The sequence below is a fragment of the Indicator indicator genome, chromosome 5 (genome assembly GCF_027791375.1).
Source record: "Indicator indicator isolate 239-I01 chromosome 5, UM_Iind_1.1, whole genome shotgun sequence".
Taxonomy (NCBI): Eukaryota; Metazoa; Chordata; class Aves; order Piciformes; family Indicatoridae; genus Indicator; species Indicator indicator.
The window spans coordinates 20,653,098-20,673,071 of NC_072014.1; the positions used below are offsets into that span (position 1 = coordinate 20,653,098).

The 19,974-nt window shown below is 35.1% G+C and overlaps 1 protein-coding gene across 1 annotated transcript in view; it reads left to right on the top strand.

Moving 5' to 3' along the window:
- The window catches only part of LOC128967047 (neurabin-1-like), a 38,957-nt gene that overhangs the window by 3,697 nt on the left and 15,286 nt on the right, over positions 1-19,974 (top strand). The window contains exons 2-12 of the mRNA XM_054381031.1: positions 8,749-8,881; positions 9,294-9,414; positions 9,930-10,034; positions 10,190-10,310; positions 10,824-10,967; positions 12,407-12,460; positions 14,317-14,546; positions 15,926-16,022; positions 16,103-16,292; positions 17,163-17,314; positions 18,122-18,455. Coding sequence (XP_054237006.1) covers positions 8,749-8,881; positions 9,294-9,414; positions 9,930-10,034; positions 10,190-10,310; positions 10,824-10,967; positions 12,407-12,460; positions 14,317-14,546; positions 15,926-16,022; positions 16,103-16,292; positions 17,163-17,314; positions 18,122-18,455 — 1,681 coding nt within the window. The remainder of the gene's footprint in view (positions 1-8,748; positions 8,882-9,293; positions 9,415-9,929; positions 10,035-10,189; positions 10,311-10,823; positions 10,968-12,406; positions 12,461-14,316; positions 14,547-15,925; positions 16,023-16,102; positions 16,293-17,162; positions 17,315-18,121; positions 18,456-19,974) is intronic.

The window sequence follows — 19,974 nt, forward strand, 5'->3', positions numbered from 1 at the left end:
TCTTAAATTGGAAGAGAAAAAAATATCCGGAGTGGTAGTAGAAGATTATTCTTGGTACCTACCACATCTTGAGCAATGCTATAGTGTAAAATGTATCCCAGTAGCTTCTTTATTCATCTTTATTTGGACTAAGATGTTTGAAATATGAGTGCCATTCCAGACACCCATAGCCAATAGAGGAGAAGGTCTGAGTTTCTCCTCTGAGATGCTCCTTAGAGAGGGCAGGCTAGCCTTGGTGCTTTTGCTGTTTTCTTTCTGCAACTCTGTAGGGATTGTGGAGAAGCCATCTCTGTCTTTTGCAGTTGCTGTTTAGTAGGTGCCTTGTAAAGCTGGAGAATTCGAAATATTTGAAAGGTGTTTAGGCAGATCATCAAGGTTCTGCGGTGATGGAGCTCCGACTATTGTAATCAGTGTACCCGAAAGGGAGGTTGAATATGTGTCTGTAAGTTACCTATTACCTACACATCCTAAAACCAGTATTGAGAGAATTTGATTAATATATCTGTTTCAAAGTTTCTAGTCAGTTGTAAAATTGGCAAGGCTTTTGAGTAACAGGAGACTGGAGTTCCCAGGGGATGTATGAGGTAGCTAATACTGTTAGCACTGCATCTGACCCATGCTAAAGATCCATAATTGTTGACATCTGTAGCAGGGCTTGAGAACATAATTTGATCTATAATTTCAGGAAAGATGGAATGTAATTACGCAAATGCTCCATGATTTTGTGTTGCCCTGTGCCTATGAAAATAAGCATAGATGAAACTTTTAAAATGAATATTTCAGTGCTGTAGAATCTAGTGATAAATGATGTGTGGGAAGATTTCTCACTTACGGTGGGTGGCCTGTGTCTTTAATTCCTGCTACTGTTTGATCTCTGCAGACCTTAAGGAACTTTGTCTCCAGTGCTTGTTTTTCTTACAGTAGACAAGAGAGTGTTACTGCACAGTTTTTAGCAGAACTTCAAGACTGAGTTAGTGTTATGGCACATGAGCTATTTTTAGTCCCTTGTTGCCACATATGAAGGAATGTAAAGCTCACTCAGCTGTCCAAGGTATTTGGAAGGGAACCGAATTTGTCTCGAAGTTTTCTGAATAAACTGGGTAAGCAATGAGCATTAGAGATGATGCAAATGGTGTCAGGTAACTGTGCTGTCATCCCTTTTTGTTTCGTTTTGCTTTTGTAATACAGGGATTAAACTCACTTTCAACCTTGAAAGGCTTTAATTAATATAAACATAATGACTGAGTGTTGTTTGACATTTGTAATTTTGAAACTTTCCATTGGGAAAAACATGCCTGTTTCCGATTCAACTTCTTGAGATGCTTTTCCCTCTGACTGTGTCAAACTTTGTCCTTGAAACCTTTAATTGCACTATGACTAACTTCTGCAAGGATTTATGATCCTTAGAAATTATGTAGCTCAGGTAAGCTCAAAAGATAGCACAGCTACTCTTTGCTTCCACAGGTCTGTTTAGTTATCAGTGTTATCCAGATTGTACTGCAAGGGAGTGTCCATTTCCAGCTTTTTCTGAATAATATTTTCTTTTAAGATCATTAAGTCAATAATAGTTTTTTAAAAACCCAAACCACAAACCTCCATAAAGGCTTTACTTTTATATTTGTCACAGCTGAGTAGAAGTTTAAACTTATTTCTTAAATAACAAAACTGAAAACAGTTTCATAGCTTGTGTGTTGTCCTCACCAGCCCAAGTATCAGATGCTTCTGAGAGAACATGGAAGTCCTTCATAATATTGCCATGTCTTGCACGTCAGAATAGAGCTGGTTTATGTACAGCTAGGACACTAACAGTAATCTTGTTTAGGCTGATATGCTCCTCAGTCTTTTTAGTACAGAACTGCTTACTGTGGAAGTTAATGAAGCAGTAAATGAAGATACACTTGAGTTAGATTTCCTGTATAACAGTATATCTGTAAACACTTGCCACTTCTAGGGGAGACACAATTTCTTCTAAGTCAATGGGGTTTTTAAAAATATTCCAGAATAATGCTTCAGCTTCATACATTCTCTTACTTTTGGACTGTAACTTCCATTCTTGTACTGTCATACACAGAAGGGGATAGAAAATACACTAACTGGTGGAAGATACAAACTGGATTTTTTGGGTTTTTTCAGGTATTGGAGAATTGATCACTGTATAAATGGTCAGTTGTTTTTTAGCTATTGGTCAGGCACTTCAGTAAAGTACTTCTGTGGCATTGAGGAACAAGTATGTAACATGGGTGTATATTGATCTAGGAAAATGGAGATGTGTTTTGAGAGTAGATTTAAACTGACTTGTATGTGGGAAGTCAGCTGTTTTTTTTCTTGACACAAATAACCGTGAGCGTATTTCCACTGTGCTCTGTTTGGAGTTCTTTGCAGTGATAATTTGTTTGTTGCAGTTCAAGGATTTTGCTTGTTTTGAAGCTTGCTTGCATCAATGTTACCTTTGTGACTTAACATTATAACAACTTCTCTTCGTGTTTTTATCTCAAATTTAAGCTCTCCATACTAATTTTGAGTGACTTCACAAAAAATAACCCTGTTTTGTTCTGCCTGCATCTGAGAGTATGGCATTTCCTGCTGGTTAATTTAATGGTGTGAGACGTTAAAAACATGAATTTTAACTGGAGGAAGAAGGTACATATTTTCATGTGTGAAAATTAATTTTTTTTCTATCTTTTGAGAAAATAGAGTCTTTAAATTTCTATTGAAGTCTCATTTTTCATACAAGTTTAGTGTTTATTAAGCTTAAATGGATGTAATACTGAGCATATGTTTACCTGGTTTTAGAAGTTCTGTATCTCCAGTATTTGTGATGCCTTTCTGGTCTTTGTTATGTTTTGATTCTATGACCTTTATTCAGCTCTTCAGGCAGAAGTACTTTCAACTCAAGCTTTGATTTTAATGAAATATTTGATATGCATGTTTTACAATGGTAGATTGATTTGGCATTTTGAGAGTCTTTGGATGAGAGTCCAGTGCCAGGTTATGGAGCTGCAGAGCAGAAATCAAAACCAAAACAGAAAAAGCAAAGAATTTCTTTTTGTAACCTGGCTCACTGCTGGGCCAGCCTGACTTTCTACATTAGTATCTCATTGTATTTCTAACAGAACTATGCCCTGGATGCATTTGTATGCCATACTACCTGGCCTGTTTTATATACTTGATGATGCTATAAAACTGTAGGCAAATAAGAGAATGCTGAGGTAATTGATGGTAGGTGAGGTGACAGTGAGGATGTCCTGTCTGTCCTCAGTATTTCTTCAGTCCTTCCAACTTCCTAGCAGTTTCACCTGGATTTGACAGGGAAGAAAGAGCTATATTTGAAAAATATTCTTAAAGTACTTCTTGGTTTGGAAAAAACTGATACTTGCATCAGAATTGCAAATTCATGTCCTCACTGATGGCAGGGCTGCAGTTTAAATTACATGTACTTAATATTAGCTGATCACTATGCACATCCAGCCTATACTTTTTCTCTGAGAATGGTTGTTGGCAGTGCAGGAGGGAGGAAACAGGGGGTGGATGAGCATTTCATTGACTCGCAAAGTATTACTGCATGTTGGCTTTGGAATTCCTTTAGATTTATTACTCAATCAGTTTTCTCCATCACTCCCTGATGTGTTCTGGTATAGTGAGATGAGCCTCCTTTTTAAACCTGGAGTATTGATCACTGCTGGTGACAGTATTACTGCAGATTAGTTAATTGAGTTGATCTGGTATGGCAGGATTGTTTTGTTGCTATTTCTTCTTATGTCCTCTAGAAAACAGCCAGTGGACTATTTTAGTGTTCACTGTTGTTCTTTTGAAGTTCCTCTTACTAATTTGTTTGTTAATTTAACATGATCAGGTCAAGACTTTTGTTGTGGTGAATTATAAATAAATACCCATATCGAATTCTTCTGGATTGTTGGACTTAAATTTGTAGGGCCAGGACACCTGTGAAGCTTATGTATGGTCATAATTAAATCACTTTCTTCATGTACAAAGTCTTCAAGAGCCATTTGTGGGGGGTGTGTCCTGTTTGTGTGGTATCAAGATACTTTTTGTCTCTTTTAGTCATATTGTATTTGTTTGGAGTCGTTCCATCTCTATCAGTTAGAAAACAATGCTGCCTCAACTGAAGTGGTGGTGGAGTACACTCCACTTCCGTAGAGGGACAATGTGGATCATCTCTCAACTTCTGCTCAGAATGTTTGAAATTAAGTAAAATCAGTGAACTGAATCTGAGTGGATGCTTTCTCCATCTTCAGTGTTTCCTTCATCGGGATTTAAAAAAGAAATACCTAAAAGTGAGAGTGTGCCTTGTCCTAGAGTAGGTAGCGTAACTGGACTGAAACAGGTATCATGTTGTCTGTCTTTCTCTCTAGCAAGCTCCAGTGCCTTTGCTACTGCAGTGAAACACAGAATTAGAGAATATTTTTTTCTGGTTTTGTCAAGAATTAAGCAGAGAATAGTGAAATTGGTTAAAAAATTAGTTAAATGACCTGTATGAAATTCTGTAGTGTATGTGTGAAGCAAGGTTACGCTTAATGCCTTTGTGTAAACTTAACCTAGATGAAGTTTTTTAGTAAGTCATGCAGAGATATTTCTGTGTGCTGATTAAAGGATTTGATAGTGTGAATTGCCTTAAATGAGGTATAGTCACTTTTCACTTAGAAGTAGTGGTAATAAAATGCTATGTATCTTTTGGGAATAGAATGTTGGGTGGGTAGGGGCATCGAGATGTCTACTTTAATTGAAGAGGGAGGTTGTAAGAGTAAAGTGCAGGTTATACTTCAGTCCTGCTTTAGTGCTGCTGTTTCAAATGATTATGCAAGTTTGTTTGGGCACTTCACCTTTTGCTGGCATTGCAAAGGCACTCAATTTCAAAAGCTGAAACTGTTCACTATTATATAATTTTTCCTGAGCCATAACTTGTGTTTTGATTATTTGGCTTCAGTGTGTGTCAGTAAACTTGCATGTTCGAAGTCAAGAATTGTGTTTCAGAAGAAATGTGAAGCAACAGGGGTAATCATTGCTAGGTATGGTATCCAGGCAAGGGTTTCAGAAACACTTCAGTGCCTCTCTGAGCTGTTGGGTGTTGCTTTTAACTGCCTGTGCAGGAGTCAGGCTTTTCAGCAAATGCTGCCCTATTACATGAGAATTTTAAAGTGATGTTGGTACTGCTTCCATTCCAATTAATTGTAAGCCCTTCTGGCCAGATATTGATTTCTAAATCTCACTGTTTAATTATTTTTGTGATGTTCTACTTTTAATCAGGCACAAATAATTCTGTCTACAAAAATTAATATGGGAATAGAGGTCTTTGGACTGTGTTTTATGACTCTCTAGTAGTTCCATGCAGACAGGCGCTGTATTAGTGTTTGCTCTAACAAAGTTAACATTCTGCTAAAACTTACATAGTTCTTGAGTAGAGCTTTGTATGTGCTGCTAAGAGTTTGGATTAAGCAAGGTCATTGTTGCTTTTCTGTTTTTAATTACAGTACTTAAGATGATATAGTGGAGATTTTTACTTCTGTATTCTAACAGGAAGCACAGTAGGATAATTTTTACAGTCCGTTTTATTGGGGTTTTTTGAGTGCTGATCTTGATGTTGACATTAGCATCTTCATAGAAGGAGGCAATCTGAGTTTTGCATTCGAAAAGTGATTAATTTTCCTAGTGTTCTGTCTCTGAATAAATATTTGCTGTCCAAGGAGCAAATATATACTTAAACATTTTCAGTTACCTATTTTAACAATTTAATTAAATTAGTTCTTAAAAATTCTTACAACTTTTTGGATTCAAAATATTTTTATTCATTCTGAAGAAAAGAAGTCTTCAGTGTGAAAAAAATGCCTTTTTTTTCATATACTAAGTTTTTTTCATCATTTATTAGCTTGACAGGATCCAGAAGTTATTAATGCTGAGTATATAACAAGCTATGGTAACAGGCTCATAAAATTCACAGGGTTTCTACAGTAAAATTCCATTTTTTCCTATCTAGAGACAATAACCTTTGTTTTCTGAAGCATATCTCTTAAAAATATCACTTGCACACTAATAATTTTATGATCTGTGGATAGCAGTGGCTTCCAAATAATAAGATAAGAATTTCTTTTGTCCCTAATGCATTTCATGCAGTGGCTAAAGCCTGCCAGACACAGCACAGGGATGAACTGCATTTAGCTTTCTCATCAATCTTTAAAACTGTGTAATTTGTAACTCATATTATTTAGTATCCACATTTTAAGTGTGGTTAATGTTACTTTTGCTATTTGGCAACAACAGTTTGGTGAGCAATTCTGTTTTCTGTATCAGTATCAACAATTTTACTGTTTCAGTCTCATAAAAGATGAGTGCCATGTTATGATTCCACACATGCACAATAAACATTTCTATTTTCTGCCCTTGACTGTTGCCTTTTTTTTTTTTGGTTGGTTGGTTGGTTTGTTTTGTTGTTGTTACTGCATTGTTTGGCCTCTGGTTATATATCAGTTTTAATTTTCTTCTATTCTTTGTTAATTTCATGGTTTTCCTCAAAATTACTTTTCTGAAGTTGAGCAGGGAGGTTTAACTTACTATTTTTGAATGGGTCTATCTCAGCTTATTTGCGAGGTTATGGTTTTTAGAATATTACTCAAACATTCTCACACTTTAAAAGTATTCTGTCACTTTAAAAGTATGAATTCTTTCTCTTAGTCAGAATTTATTTCAGATAGGTTTTTCTTTAAAAGTTAATGTGCATAAATATTAGCAATCTTCATTTGCATATATATCTTTTATGAATAACAGTTAAAAACATTGCTGGACTTTAAGCCACCAGTGGCTAATTTGAAATTCTGTGATCCACTCCCAGCAGAATATCAATTCCTATGATCAATTTTGAGTCAAAATTAGTCTCTCAAGTACAATGCTGTTGCATTCAAGATGGAAGAATATAATTTTTAGAAATTTCATAGGTATTTCACTGTTTACTACCTAAGACTTGCAGCATATACAGTACTGTTATGATGGTGCAGCTTTGCTTCCCCTAGATTTCCAGCACTTTTATAAATGGTTGTGTAAGGAATTGGGTCATCCCTTCGCTAATGTAAATTTTCAGTAGATAGTGACTAATATATCTTCTGCTTTGTGAGTTAGACTATGGAGTTGTAAAGAATCAAGAAAATATACTTGTCAGTGTCTCCAAAATGAACTACTACCATTCTCCACATTTTGCTCACTCAGTCATTTATTTGATTGATTTTTCTGTTGGTAGGGAAGAGCTCCAAACTAGACTGGCCCTGTTCCAAAGGGAATAGTGCTTCATGAAATGCTTCTGCTTCATATCCTATTTACTGATTTTGAGGATGTGGAGGGAGAATAATTTAAGGAACTCGTTCACCTTTTTTTGATAGGGATCAAAACATTTGGGTGATTTTCTTTGTTTATGATGCAGATTTTTCTGTAGAGTTTATGAAGGACAGGTACTCTAAGTGTTATACTTCTGTGTCCAGTTTTTGCCAAGTGGTGTAGGTATGATAATCCAAAGGAGTTTATTAGTTTATCTACCTTTATGCAAGTTTTAGGAAGAACAGACTTTTGATTGGAGGAAACATAAGCCTTCAAGGAGTGGGGTTTTTTTCTTCCCTTTCAGCCAAGTGGATCTAATCTTATTTACTTACTGGACTTAAACCATCACAGACTGCTGCATGGCCTGGAGTAGCTGTTTTGCAGGATTTAGTGAAGAGTTTGTGAACAGCTGTAGTGTGGAGGTAAAGCACTGAGCTCCCCATGGAAAACACTGAGTTCTATTAGTGGCTTTTTGATAATCTGTTTCAGTAACCCTTCCTGTGGCTGAGGTTACTGCTGTGCAGAGCTAACACCGTAAAGTAGTGAATGGAAATTGCCTGGAAAAATGCTATTGCTAATTACAGTTAGTGCTGTCTTATTCACATGATTGCAGTTACCTGTCTAGGTAGTCTTAGTGGGAAAATGCAAAAGCTGCAAAACCTTAGCAAGCCCGTGTAAATTAACTTTGTGTCAGCACTACACGTTCTTGATTAAGGAGATGGCTGCTACAGCTGCAATCCAGAATTGGTTTTTGTCTTTCAGGAATGTTGAGTAAAACTCTCAGTGCCTGCAAAAACTAAAGCAAATAAACGTTGGTTTTCAGATAAACAGGAGGCAATGTATTTTTATTTTATTTTATCCAAACATATGACTTTAAAGGCAATTAATGATCATGTTAATAAGTAAAATGAACCATGTTATATATAGCTCATTCTTCCTTTCTAGATTTCTGATTTAATTTCTGTTGTTTATCTTTTATTTTTCACAATTCAAAAGTTCAGCTGCAGTGATTACTAAAAATAGTAATGTATGTAACAAGGCATTTCCTTTTCCTGGGAAACTGCATGATTCCCTTGCAAAATCAAAAAACTACATCTGTTTGAAGCACTCAATTGGAAGATGGCATGGGGAGGAGGAAAGAAGAGAAGAAGAAGTCACACTATATCAAAGAGAGGATGACTGATTTCTTTTAACTCTTTGGTGCATTTACAACACAAAAAGTATTTAAGGAATTGTTTTGAAACTGCTGAAATGTTATTTCTGTGTGAGTTGGAAACTGTCTTGCAGCAGTATTTATTAAATTGATAATTGTTTGGAAAATGGACCTCTAAAAATATCACTTTAATTTTCTTACTATTTCTTTTAGTTATATCATGTTTGGAAGGGAGTGGGAAAGCACTAAAGAAAGTTTCCTGTTACCTTCCTTAGGTTTTCAGTACTTACTCAAATGAAGACTATGATAGACGTAATGAAGAAGTTGACCCTGTGGCAGCCTCAGCTGAGTATGAGCTTGAGAAGAGAGTGGAAAAAATGGAAGTATTTCCTGTGGAAATTGAAAAAGGTACGTTTGCAAGTGATACTATACAAAGAAAAAATAAAACCATTTAAAATTGTATTTTTCCTAATTTTTTTTTTTTTAAGTCTTGAATTTTTAAATGTGTGTTCAGATTTTCGTTTGTGGCTAGGTCTGCTGAATTTAGTAAACCTTAAGTGGCCTCTGCTAAGTGTGAATTGTAATATTTAATTGAATTTAGGAAGACTACATCACTGAATCACAGATCCACCCCAAAATATATACAATTCATAAATCTTTCTGTCTCCTCCAGATACCTTAAAGCTTTGGAGGAAGAACTGAAAGACTTTAAGTAGTAACTAGATAGAAAATATGTTGTGGGTTGTTTTTTTTTAAAGTGGATTTTCATAGCTTTTCTATGGAATAACTGCAGCTCATGGTAGATTTTTGAATCCTTTAGGTGACAGCGGTCTGGGCATCAGTATTATTGGAATGGGAGTTGGTGCTGATCAGGGACTGGAAAAACTAGGGATTTTTGTGAAAACAATAACAGACGGTGGAGCTGCTCAGAAGGATGGACGGTGAGTTTTTCACTGCAGTGATTATACTTTTTACAAATTTCTCACTGAAGCCCATTGTTTTCATTGGATGTGCTAAATACTGTGAATAGGAGTACAGAAGCTGAATGGAGCTGCATACATTCCTGCTTCATGCTAATTTTCTTTAATAAGCAGGAGGTTTATTTGATAGGTGATATTATGGCAAAATAATTGTAGATCTGCATACAGCATGTATAAGAAAAGCTTAGAATACACCCATGTGTAAAAGTACCACAAAATCGTGTTGACACCCCAGGACACCAATCACTGTGTAAATAGTATAAAAAATATGAAGGCAAATACCATGTAAATTTTAATTGATGTTTTGCATAGCAACTGAGGATCAGGAGATTGGTTTTAAGCAATTCATTTCTTGGGATTCAGAATTCCTCATTAAAAATACTAGTGATACATTTTAAATTATATTTGTCATGTCAAAAATATGTCAAGCCAAAATTTTTGTTGAACTGATAAGTAAGCATTTATTTATTTTGCAGTATTCAAGTAAATGATCAGATTGTTGAAGTTGATGGCATAAGTCTAGTGGGAGTTACTCAGTTCTTTGCAGCCACTGTGTTAAAAAACACGAAAGGCACAGTGAGGTATGTATATTTTTATGAAATAATACTTTCGATAAATCACTTCTCATTAATCGAGAATCATATGAAGATATTATTTGAGGCAATGATACGGCAAACTAATTTCTTAGACATGTCTTCAGGTTTTTGCTGCAAGGTAATTTGGTTTTGTCCTGTAGGTTTCTGATTGGGAGAGAGAAGCCAGGGACTCAGAGTGAAGTAGCCCGCCTCATTAGTGAGACCTTGGAGCAAGAGAGGTGTCTGTATGAGCAGCACTATGTTCATGATGATACAGAGCAGGTAAAACATTATGCCTACTCACATATTTCAAAAAGTACATGATTACCATTACATGCAATAACTTCTGAAAATGGCATAAATGTTTTTTGAGTCAAATTAAAGAAAAAACTGATAAAGCAGGCAATCTGTTGAAAAAAGAAAAAACATACTTCATACATTACTGTTATCAAGTCACATGATTATCACTACTATCGCTACTTATTGTACTTCAATTTATCAATAATTCAAAAGATACTTTTAAGCATCAGCTGTGTGTGATTACTTTGTGCATGGCTTACTTGGCTTTCTTGTGGAACTTTAGTGAAGTTGTTTTCACCTTTAAAACTTATTGTAGGTATAAGAAATAAGGAATAGCAACTATTGTAGGTATAAGAAATTAAGAAGGAATAGCAACTAGTTAAGAAAAATTTCACAACTGTTTGGATTTCTTGATTCTGTGCTTTTGTTATTCCCACTACTATAATGTGAAGTGCAGGTGTGTCACAGAATGTCACGATTTTCCCATTTTCTCAGGATGATGACTATGATGATGATGATGATACATATGAGTCCCATTTCCATGGAAAATCAGTAGAAGTTTTTGATCTGCCTGAAAATGAAGATATTGGTTTACCACTGGATATGGATTCAGCACAATCTCTTCTTAAATTTAAAGAGGTATGGTAACAGTTTCTTAAATATTTTTTATGATAACGAAGCATCTACGCCTTGTAAGACTTGGATATAATCTTCATGTCCTACTCGTGGGTTTAGATTTGTTTTCCCATTGCCAGTAAATCTCTCCAGTAAGTGCCCCTTGAAATGTATGCCTTAGATGTCCTTCAGGAAGACAAGAAATCCCCATCTGATCTCTTGCTGTAGTCCCTGAGGTCTTCTGCAAAATTTCTGCATACATACAAGCACTTGATTCTGTAGATAGCCGTGGTTTTGGTCTGGAAGGTTTTCCTTTTTTTTCTGGTGTATTTTTTGGAAGTAACGGATTTGTAAACCAGACTCTGAATCCCAATTTAGCATAATTAGAAAACTGGATACCCTTTCCCCAAGGTTTTTATAAAGGAGGATGTTTTATTCAGGTCTGTGAAATTGAGGTTTTAAGTGGTGTGATGTTTGGCATTTTTGGGGGCTGTGCTTCTTTGGTAGATTTAAGTCCCTGTCACTTTCACTTTGGAGGTGAAAAATACATGGCAAAGAAACTGTCAGATGCCATTTTGCATAAATCAGGTTATTTTTGTAAAGAATCTGTATTTTGAAGACCTCCTTAGGTTTGCTTTCTTGATAACTTTTTTGCTGTAGAAGTTGAACTTTCAGCTATTATTCATTAGAGAACATTTAATTTTTTTCTAGATTAGGATGCATAGCAGCAGGCTACAGAATCATTTCCTAAGTGCTATATTTGCTTGGACTACAATTAAGCTCTTAGCTACAATCATTACTGTGATGTTATTAACATAATCTAAATAAAGGACAGTCATGGATTTATTTGGTTTTATATATTTGGTGCACTATGCCTTGCAAAAAAAAAATGCACCCAGGGTTACAGAGGGAAAGCAAGATACAAGAAAAACCTTAACAGTTTCCTGAAGATGCATTAATGATAACATTTACATTTGTCATAAGTGTAGCCTTTACGCATTTCTAATAATCCTGTGAAGATTTGTGGTGTAAAGTACCAGGCTTAATTTTAAAACCAAGTCAGCATATTTATTTTGAAGTAAAAATAATTTTGTACTGTTACATTATGCTAGTTGTCATCAGAGGTTTGTTAACACTTTTTTATTTTCCTGGCGCATTGAAACATTATTTTAACCTCCTTGCTTCTATACATATATATACAATACGGTGGGATTTTTAACTATAAGTTGTCATGTATTGACTTTTATAGCAAGTAGAATACTATAGAACTTTTTTGGGTTTGAATTCAACTTTTCTTTTTTCCAATAAAAGCTCATGATCACTTCTCTAATTGACAAATAATTAGGTTGATTTAATGCTACTATAAAAATGGCTTGAGGAGGAAGGGAATCATGGACAAATACTTAAAACTAGCATTTGAAGTACCATTTTGTGTTTGCTCATACAATTTTGTTTTGTTTCAGCTACAGTTAAAGCACGCAGTAACAACAGCTGAAGTGAATCAACTGAAGGAGAAGGTAAGTTTTCAAATAATCTTGTTATTTGGTATATTTTTAATTTGTGGTTTCTTGTGCTTTGGTTTTTTTAATTTCTAAATATGAACGTTATCGAGAATAGGCTGAATGCAGAAGGCAGTCATCTGTTCTAGACCTCAGGCTCTACGTACTGTGTTATGCGAGGCAGGCATTTCTAAGCTCAAAGAGCTGTGCTCAAAATTAAAACAACAACAAACCAAACAACAAACCAAACAAATAAACCCCAACCTCAAAATTCACCCCTGTGCCATTGTAAAAGGAATGCTTCGGTATTACTGCTTAGAGTGGAACTGAGCATAGTGGAGTACTGTATGAAAAAAACTTCCAAAGATGAGAACATTTTCAGTGGATAGAACTAGTCTTTTTTGAGTATAGATTTGGCACTTACAGACAATGGTTTGTAGCTGACTTACTGTTACCAGGAAATTATTTCAACTACCTTGTTTACCCTCTTTCCTTCCACAAATTTCTGACCTGCTTTGGGGAAAGAGTTTTTTCCAGCTTTTTTTTCATTTGGGGTTTTTTTGGGATTTTGTTTGCTTTTTTTTGGTGAGGATTTGTTCAACGGTGCTCTTTCTCTCAGAAAAGGTTTCTTACTCTTTTTGCTGCTTTTTCTACTCATGGAGATCTGTGCATAGCCTTTTCCTGGGAATGTTTGTTGTAGTTAAGCAGCTTCTTTATTCCGTTGCCCTTCTGTGGTGCCTTGCTGAGAAATGTGTACCCTCGGGCAAGTTGTGACATATTGCGGGGGCAAGTAGCAAGTGGGGAGAGGAGAGTGCTTCAAATTTCTTGGCTGATGCCAAATTGAAGGGGCCTCATCCCTTTCCTTTGCTCTAGTCCCTGAGGTATTCTGCAAAATTTCTGCATACATAAAAGCACTTGATTCTTGTAGATAGCCGTGGTTTTGGTCTGGAAGGTAGAGAGGCAAGGCACCCTAGACTTCTTTGGGTTTGTATGATAATTCTGATTTTGATTTCTAACAATGCTCCTCCTCTTTCCAGTATTAGTGAACTTGGCCCCAGGTGGATTACTGAAAAGCTGTTTAAAATGTTGGTGGTGTTACAGCTTACTGCCCCATTTTTAATTCAAGAAATTCTTGGACCTTTCAACATCTCTGTTCCATCAGCAGATAATCTTAACTGACTTCAAAATGAGTGATTTCCTCAGTATAAATGGTGTCCCCAAAAAAGGAGGCATGGACAAAGTAAGCGGTTTCCTGCCTGCTCACTTCCCCAAGGCCTGGACAACTTTGCATTCCTTTCTATAATGTGGCTGCTGCCAAGATGAAGGGGCCCCATCCCTTTCCTTTGTTAAGGGAATGTTTGGTGGTTTTATACGTTAGTCCCAAAAAAGCAGATCATGGATATATCTCAATTTATTAGGAAGACCAGTGTCTTATAAAGTAGCAGGGAAGATAACTGGTCTCATTAACTTTATTCAAAAAGCTGTTGGTAGCAAAGTAGTAGGACAGAGAGCTTGTTCATACATGTTAAGATTTGTATCTCCAGTTGCCTTTGAAAGTAATCAAAACAGACCTCTCCAGAGGTATTAAGAAATTGTGAGATCTTGAACAAATCAACATCATGTAACATTAAAGGTCTTATTAATTTTTTCTCTTTAAAAAGAAGTAATACCATTGAGGAAGTAGTAAAAGACTCTTGGGTTTGAGTTCTAACTTAAGTGGATTAGAAAGGTTGGAAGAATTGTTACAATTTCTTTTAAAGTTGTATTACTATTAAGTATTCAGTTGTTATTAGCTATTCTCTACTTAAATATGCATAAACAACTGGGTTTTATTTAACCTTTTAGTTTAATTCCTGAAGTATTAATCTTTTCAGTTAAAAATTGTTGAAGCAGAAAAAAATGAATGGAAGCTAAGTCGGGCCCAACTTCAGCAAAACTTAGAGGAGAGCAAAGAGAAAATTAAAAAGTTAGAGACCTACTGGTTAGAGGCACAGAGTTTATGCAAAACAGTGAATGAGCATCTTAAAGAAACTCAAGAACAATGTGATGCCCTTGAAAAGAAATACAACAAGGCCAAGAAATTGCTTAAAGATTACCAACAAAAGTAAGTATCCTAAAATACCAGGTCTTTATTTCTTTCATGTATGTCTTGTATGTTATGGGGAAAACTGACAGCAATACCTAAGGTTAGGATTTGCTTCACAAACTGTCTTTTAATTTGTCAGAGTTTAGGGAAGCAGTGAGCTATACATGCTGAATTATTCAATATCTTATGTCAGCAGCCTCTGGAAAGATTCTCAAAAAAATTTGTTACTGCTTTTGATTCTAAGGTTAGGAAAACTGATTTAATATGTCAATAATACAGTTTTTAAACAACTCAGCTGAGAAACTGTAATGCGTCTGTACTTTTGGAAGGACTACTTGAAATTTAGCAGCACTTTTTGCTGCTTGTGAAAAAGCCTCCAGTTTTGACCAACTTATATGTGCTAGATAGGGTAGGCATCAAAGGATAAGTAATAAGAGCTAGATATGTGGGATTCAGTTTGAGTCAGTGTGGGGAGGAGTAATAGGAATTCAGAAAAAAATTAAGAGTTTGGGGTATATATCAAAATGGCAGCATGAAAACAATATCTTCAATCTGTTAACAGGTTTGGGCTTTTTAGTAGAGGTAATATTGTGTATTAGATTGACCTGTGTAAGATTTGAACATTCGTGTCATCCTGTTGTGTCTATTTATTCTACTTTCTTTTTTCTTGGCTAAACAAGACCTAATTGCAAAATACTTGTAGAAGTGTCTTGATAATACAGAACACAGCTGTTGCTTTGATAGTTGCTGTAATCATACAATTCTTTTGTCCCAAATCTCTCCACTTGCTACTTACTTTTAAAGGCAGTTTTCATGATCTTTTGTTCCCTAGTCCACATCCAGAAATGTTACTTTTCACAGTACATTTTTATGCTGTTTGGTGACCTTTTTTAAGGTCTTCTTTCCCCTCTCCTCCTGAGTTTGTGCTTGGAAGTTCAAAAGTGCCTTAAGATGACTGCTATTGTGCTAGTTTCCATTTGCTGCTTAGCAAATTCCCTTTACTCCTTTGACTGTTCCTGAAGTTTCTGCTTTTTGTGTATATATTTACACTTATTTTCTGCTTTTGTATGTTATTCTATTTGACTTGTACCAAAAATAAGCTTTTATTTTTGTTTCCTTCTTGTAATCATTGCTGCTTTCCGTAAGACACAGCCATTGCAGTTACTGTAGGATATGAACCAAGTAGAAGAATTAAAATGCAGTTTACTTGCCTACAAAGAATTTTACTATAGCTTTTGGAAGAAAAATACTGTGTGTACATGTATTTTTGTGAAAGAGAATAAAATGTGATAGTTGTGCATGTGTTTCACCCTTCAAATATGTATTTCTACTGTATGTATTTATCTACATTTCTATATATTACTGTTTCATATATATGTATGTATTTATTCCACCAGAGAATTAGAATTTATGAAAAAAGAAGAGGATCATTCAAGGCTGCTTGAAGAGAGAGACCAGAAGTATGCAGAACAGATGAAAATACATCAGGAAAAAGTAAAGCAGTATTATATTTTGAGGTAAACTTCTGTGGTTTTGGAGGGTTGTATCTCATTTCTGAATTTTAATTCTTGCAGATCTCGGAGCTTGAAAGTAAATTAAAAATGTATGAGAGAATGCCATATACGCTTGGAGGTGGCGATTTATTGGAAGATGGCTGTCAAAGTCCAGACCAATATAATGAACACTCAACAGTAAGAGAAGAAATTGAAAAACAAACTGAATCAGTAGAAGAAAGACCAAATTCTTCAGATATGCTAATTTCTGGTAAGTAGGTTGTAGGATCTTTGATTTGCATTTAACAAAAATTAGGAAGAGTTATCGGTGTAGTAGTTTGATTTTTTTTGTTGTTGTTGTTAAAAGAAGTTAAGTGTTTGCTGTTTCCTGTTGACTAGGTAAATGTTTGACCTGAGTCAGTGTGGATATTTTGGTTTACATTCCCCAGTGTTTTTGGGGACAATATTGCAGTAAAGTGTTTCAGCTGTGGAAAGAGAAGATAGATGTAGAGTAATCCATCTTCACTGTTCCTCAGATTCTCTGTTAGTGAAATTGATAATGTTAGTGGGACTAAACCACCGAGATAGATCAGTTAAAATCCCATTGATTTTAAGCTATGATTTTACAGAAAAACTGGCTATAATTTTTTTAATTTGTCTTGTAATTTTATCTCCATAATGTTATAAAATACCAGATGGTGGTTCAAGTGAGAAGCATACTGTAAAAAATTTGGTAGTTGCTTATGTACTTTTTATACAGTTTGTATCTTAAAGAACAAGTTAGGGAAGTACATTTGAGAATAAAATTCAGTTTTCAAACTTTAATATAATTGTATCCTAATGGTATTTTGTTTTAATTGAGTACATCGGATATATATGTATTTCAAATAATGTGAAATTGCTATCACAATATGTTAAAATATTACATAAAATCACAGAATGTTAGGGGTTGGAAGGGGCCTTGAGAGATCATCTAGTCCAATCCCAAAAATATTGTAGTATTATATAAAGCAGTGTTTCCAAATAATCTGATTAACAGGTAGAATAATTCTGATTTAACTTCTGAATATTTCCTGAAGAGTGGTTTGGAGAACTTGCCTACTAGGTGGGTTGTTTTTTTAAAAGTACATATTTGTTGCAGATTTTGATGCGTTTGTTGGGGATACTCCCAGATTAGACACCAGTGCCCACAAAGCAAAAGCTCAGCTGGCTTTGAAAGTAAAACGCCAGCCACCTTCTCGGTCAAAGCTGAAAGAATCTCTTGGGGTTGGACATCAGGCTGCAAATCTGCAGGTACTGATATTGGTAGATAGTTGTGCATTCAGGAGCCTGAATGTATGCTCAGTTTTATCTGTATTTGCAGTTGTATTGTCTGTGCTTCATTCAGTCTGTGCTAAAGCATCCTAATTTTATGCCCTTCCAGGTGAAAAATCCTTGTTGGACTTGTACAAGATGTATCATCTCTCACTTGTTCTTTGTGGCACAGTTAATTTGAAGTTAACAAAGTAGTACACAAGCTTGTTGTAGTCTTCACCAAAAAATTTTGTTACAGTGACAGTGGTATATTGTAAATGTGCTTGTCTATCTTAATTCCTTCCTCTGAAAGAAGTTAGTGAACAAATTTCTTCAAAACCGAACCAATTCTGAAATGCTTCATTATTCCATAAATAATCATTTAAGTCCACAAAATGTATACCAGTAAATGTTTTAGCATGGTTCTTGGAAACAGTTGAAAAATTGAGGTATATATAGTTGATATATGGGAGACCCTGTCATAAAAGGAAAAGACTGAACTGCTTCAGCTAGACTGAGAAGTAGTTGCATTGAATTGGAACAGCTAAAATGTACCACGATATTTCTGATTTTGATTAGATAAAGATGATTGGAGATGTGCAGAAAAGTCTGTGTAGGGGTGGATTAAGGAAAGCCTGTAAAATCAACTTCATGTGATTTAGATGGTATCTGCAATTAAGACAAAATTTTCTGAACTGAGGAAGTTTGTGTTTAGCATAGCATAGCCTTAAATCCTGGTTTAAAAGATCAGAGAGTGAACGATTATATATCATGCTTATCATAAAATAACTTCTGAATTTGTTGAAGGATGAGGATTCAGAAGATACTGTTTTCAACAGAGAACTTTCCACTGTGTACCTAACCAAGACATTAGAAACAAATGAAAAATTAACTCTCTCTCACCTGGACAACATTGATCAAAAGAGTGAAAAAGCTGAACAGAAGGAAAGCACAGAAAGTCCTGTGGAGTCAAGTCCTTCAGCTTCCACACACTCTTCTCCAGTACACAAACCAAGCAATGAAAATAGCACAACCACACCTCGTTCACCTCCTCCTGAAGATGTGGTCCTAAATTCTCCTCCAGGGTATTCCAAGAATCTAAAGCAAAGAGAATCAAAAGGGAAAGGGAAAGAGGCCAAGGGTAAGACTTAAGGGTTTATTATTATTTTGGTCCTTCGTGGGTAAAGTTTTACAGATTTTAGATATAAATGAACAACAAATTACTTTGAGGGGAAATTAATTGACTGCAAAACTAATTGCCTGTTCTAAACCCGTTTGTTAATTCTTCAGGGAAGTTTGAAGTTAGCAAGTTCATTGTGTTGTATTTTTACTTACTGATACAATAGAAGTATATTTTGAAATATGTTTATCTATCAATTCATCTGCAATAAGTTAACCAAATTTATACAAAACCCTCAACATTTCTAAAATAACTTACAGTACCAAGTGCCACTAAAAGGTGCCTGCAGAATAAATGTTGTTTTCAGTTAAGCAGTTACCAAAAGGAGTAGGTCTGACTCAGTTTGGTAAAAACACAAACCTATACATCTGGAGGCTAAATGGTTGCCTTGGCATAAGACAGAAGGGAGCTAAGTTACTGACTGTGGATAATCAGTAAAGGTTCTAACACATTTCTGCAAAACACTAGCCTTGTGAGTGGCAGTGAGTCTGAAAGTCTGACTGATTTCCTGATTCTCAGAAAATTCTGTGTTGGCTTTGTGCTTCCAGATGTCATCCAGGTTTGAACAAGATAAGAGATTCTGAATGTTACAGGAATTTGTGCATTATTTGTCTCTTAGGATATTTCTAATAGGAAAAGGGTAAAGATATCAATCAGCATGACACTACTGATCACTATTTGGTAGAAATATTTGGCTTTTTGTCTTACAAATAACTAGAAAGGACATAAGATAAAGTATTGTAAATGCTTGGTATTTCCTTTAGTCAGCTAGCAGAATATATAGAAGCAGATTATACTTGCTGTCTTTTCTTTTAATACCCTGAAATCAGGATTTGTTTTATACTCTCATTCTATGTGTTTCTATAAAGTCTTAAGCAAAAATAGGCTTTGCCTCAGCTTCTGTTTGTTTTTTCAAAAAAAAATCTTATGAAAACAAGTACCTAATACATAAGGGATACTGCTTTCTTTTATACTCCTTTAATTTTTGTGATGGCTGAAGTATTGCAAACATTTTCTTAGAACTGGCAGTCACTGAAAGAGCTAATTAATGCAGTACATCAAAGATTAGTATTGAAAACTCTTTGTAGGCAGAATGACACTAAATGCTACTTACTGCTAGATTGTTGCTTTATAACCATCTTTAAATGTCTACTTATTATTTCATTGAAATAATCCTTTTTATTACCGTCCTAGGTATTCATGTCCTAGTCAGTATTTTAACCTATTGTACTGCATTTTTTAAATTATCTCTGGAGAAACAAGTGTAAATATTCAAATTAATTATTCTGGGTTTGTATGTAGGATGGCAGAAAAAACAACCAATTTAATTGATTGAATGTTCCATGTCTAGAAAGAGTTGTTAATTAATTACATAAAGTTCCAATGTTGATTAGAAACTATTGATCAGATGTGCCAAAAAAAAAAAAAAAGGGAAATTTCCCTAACTATTCAGCCTGTAAACTTTGAGATCATCACCTTT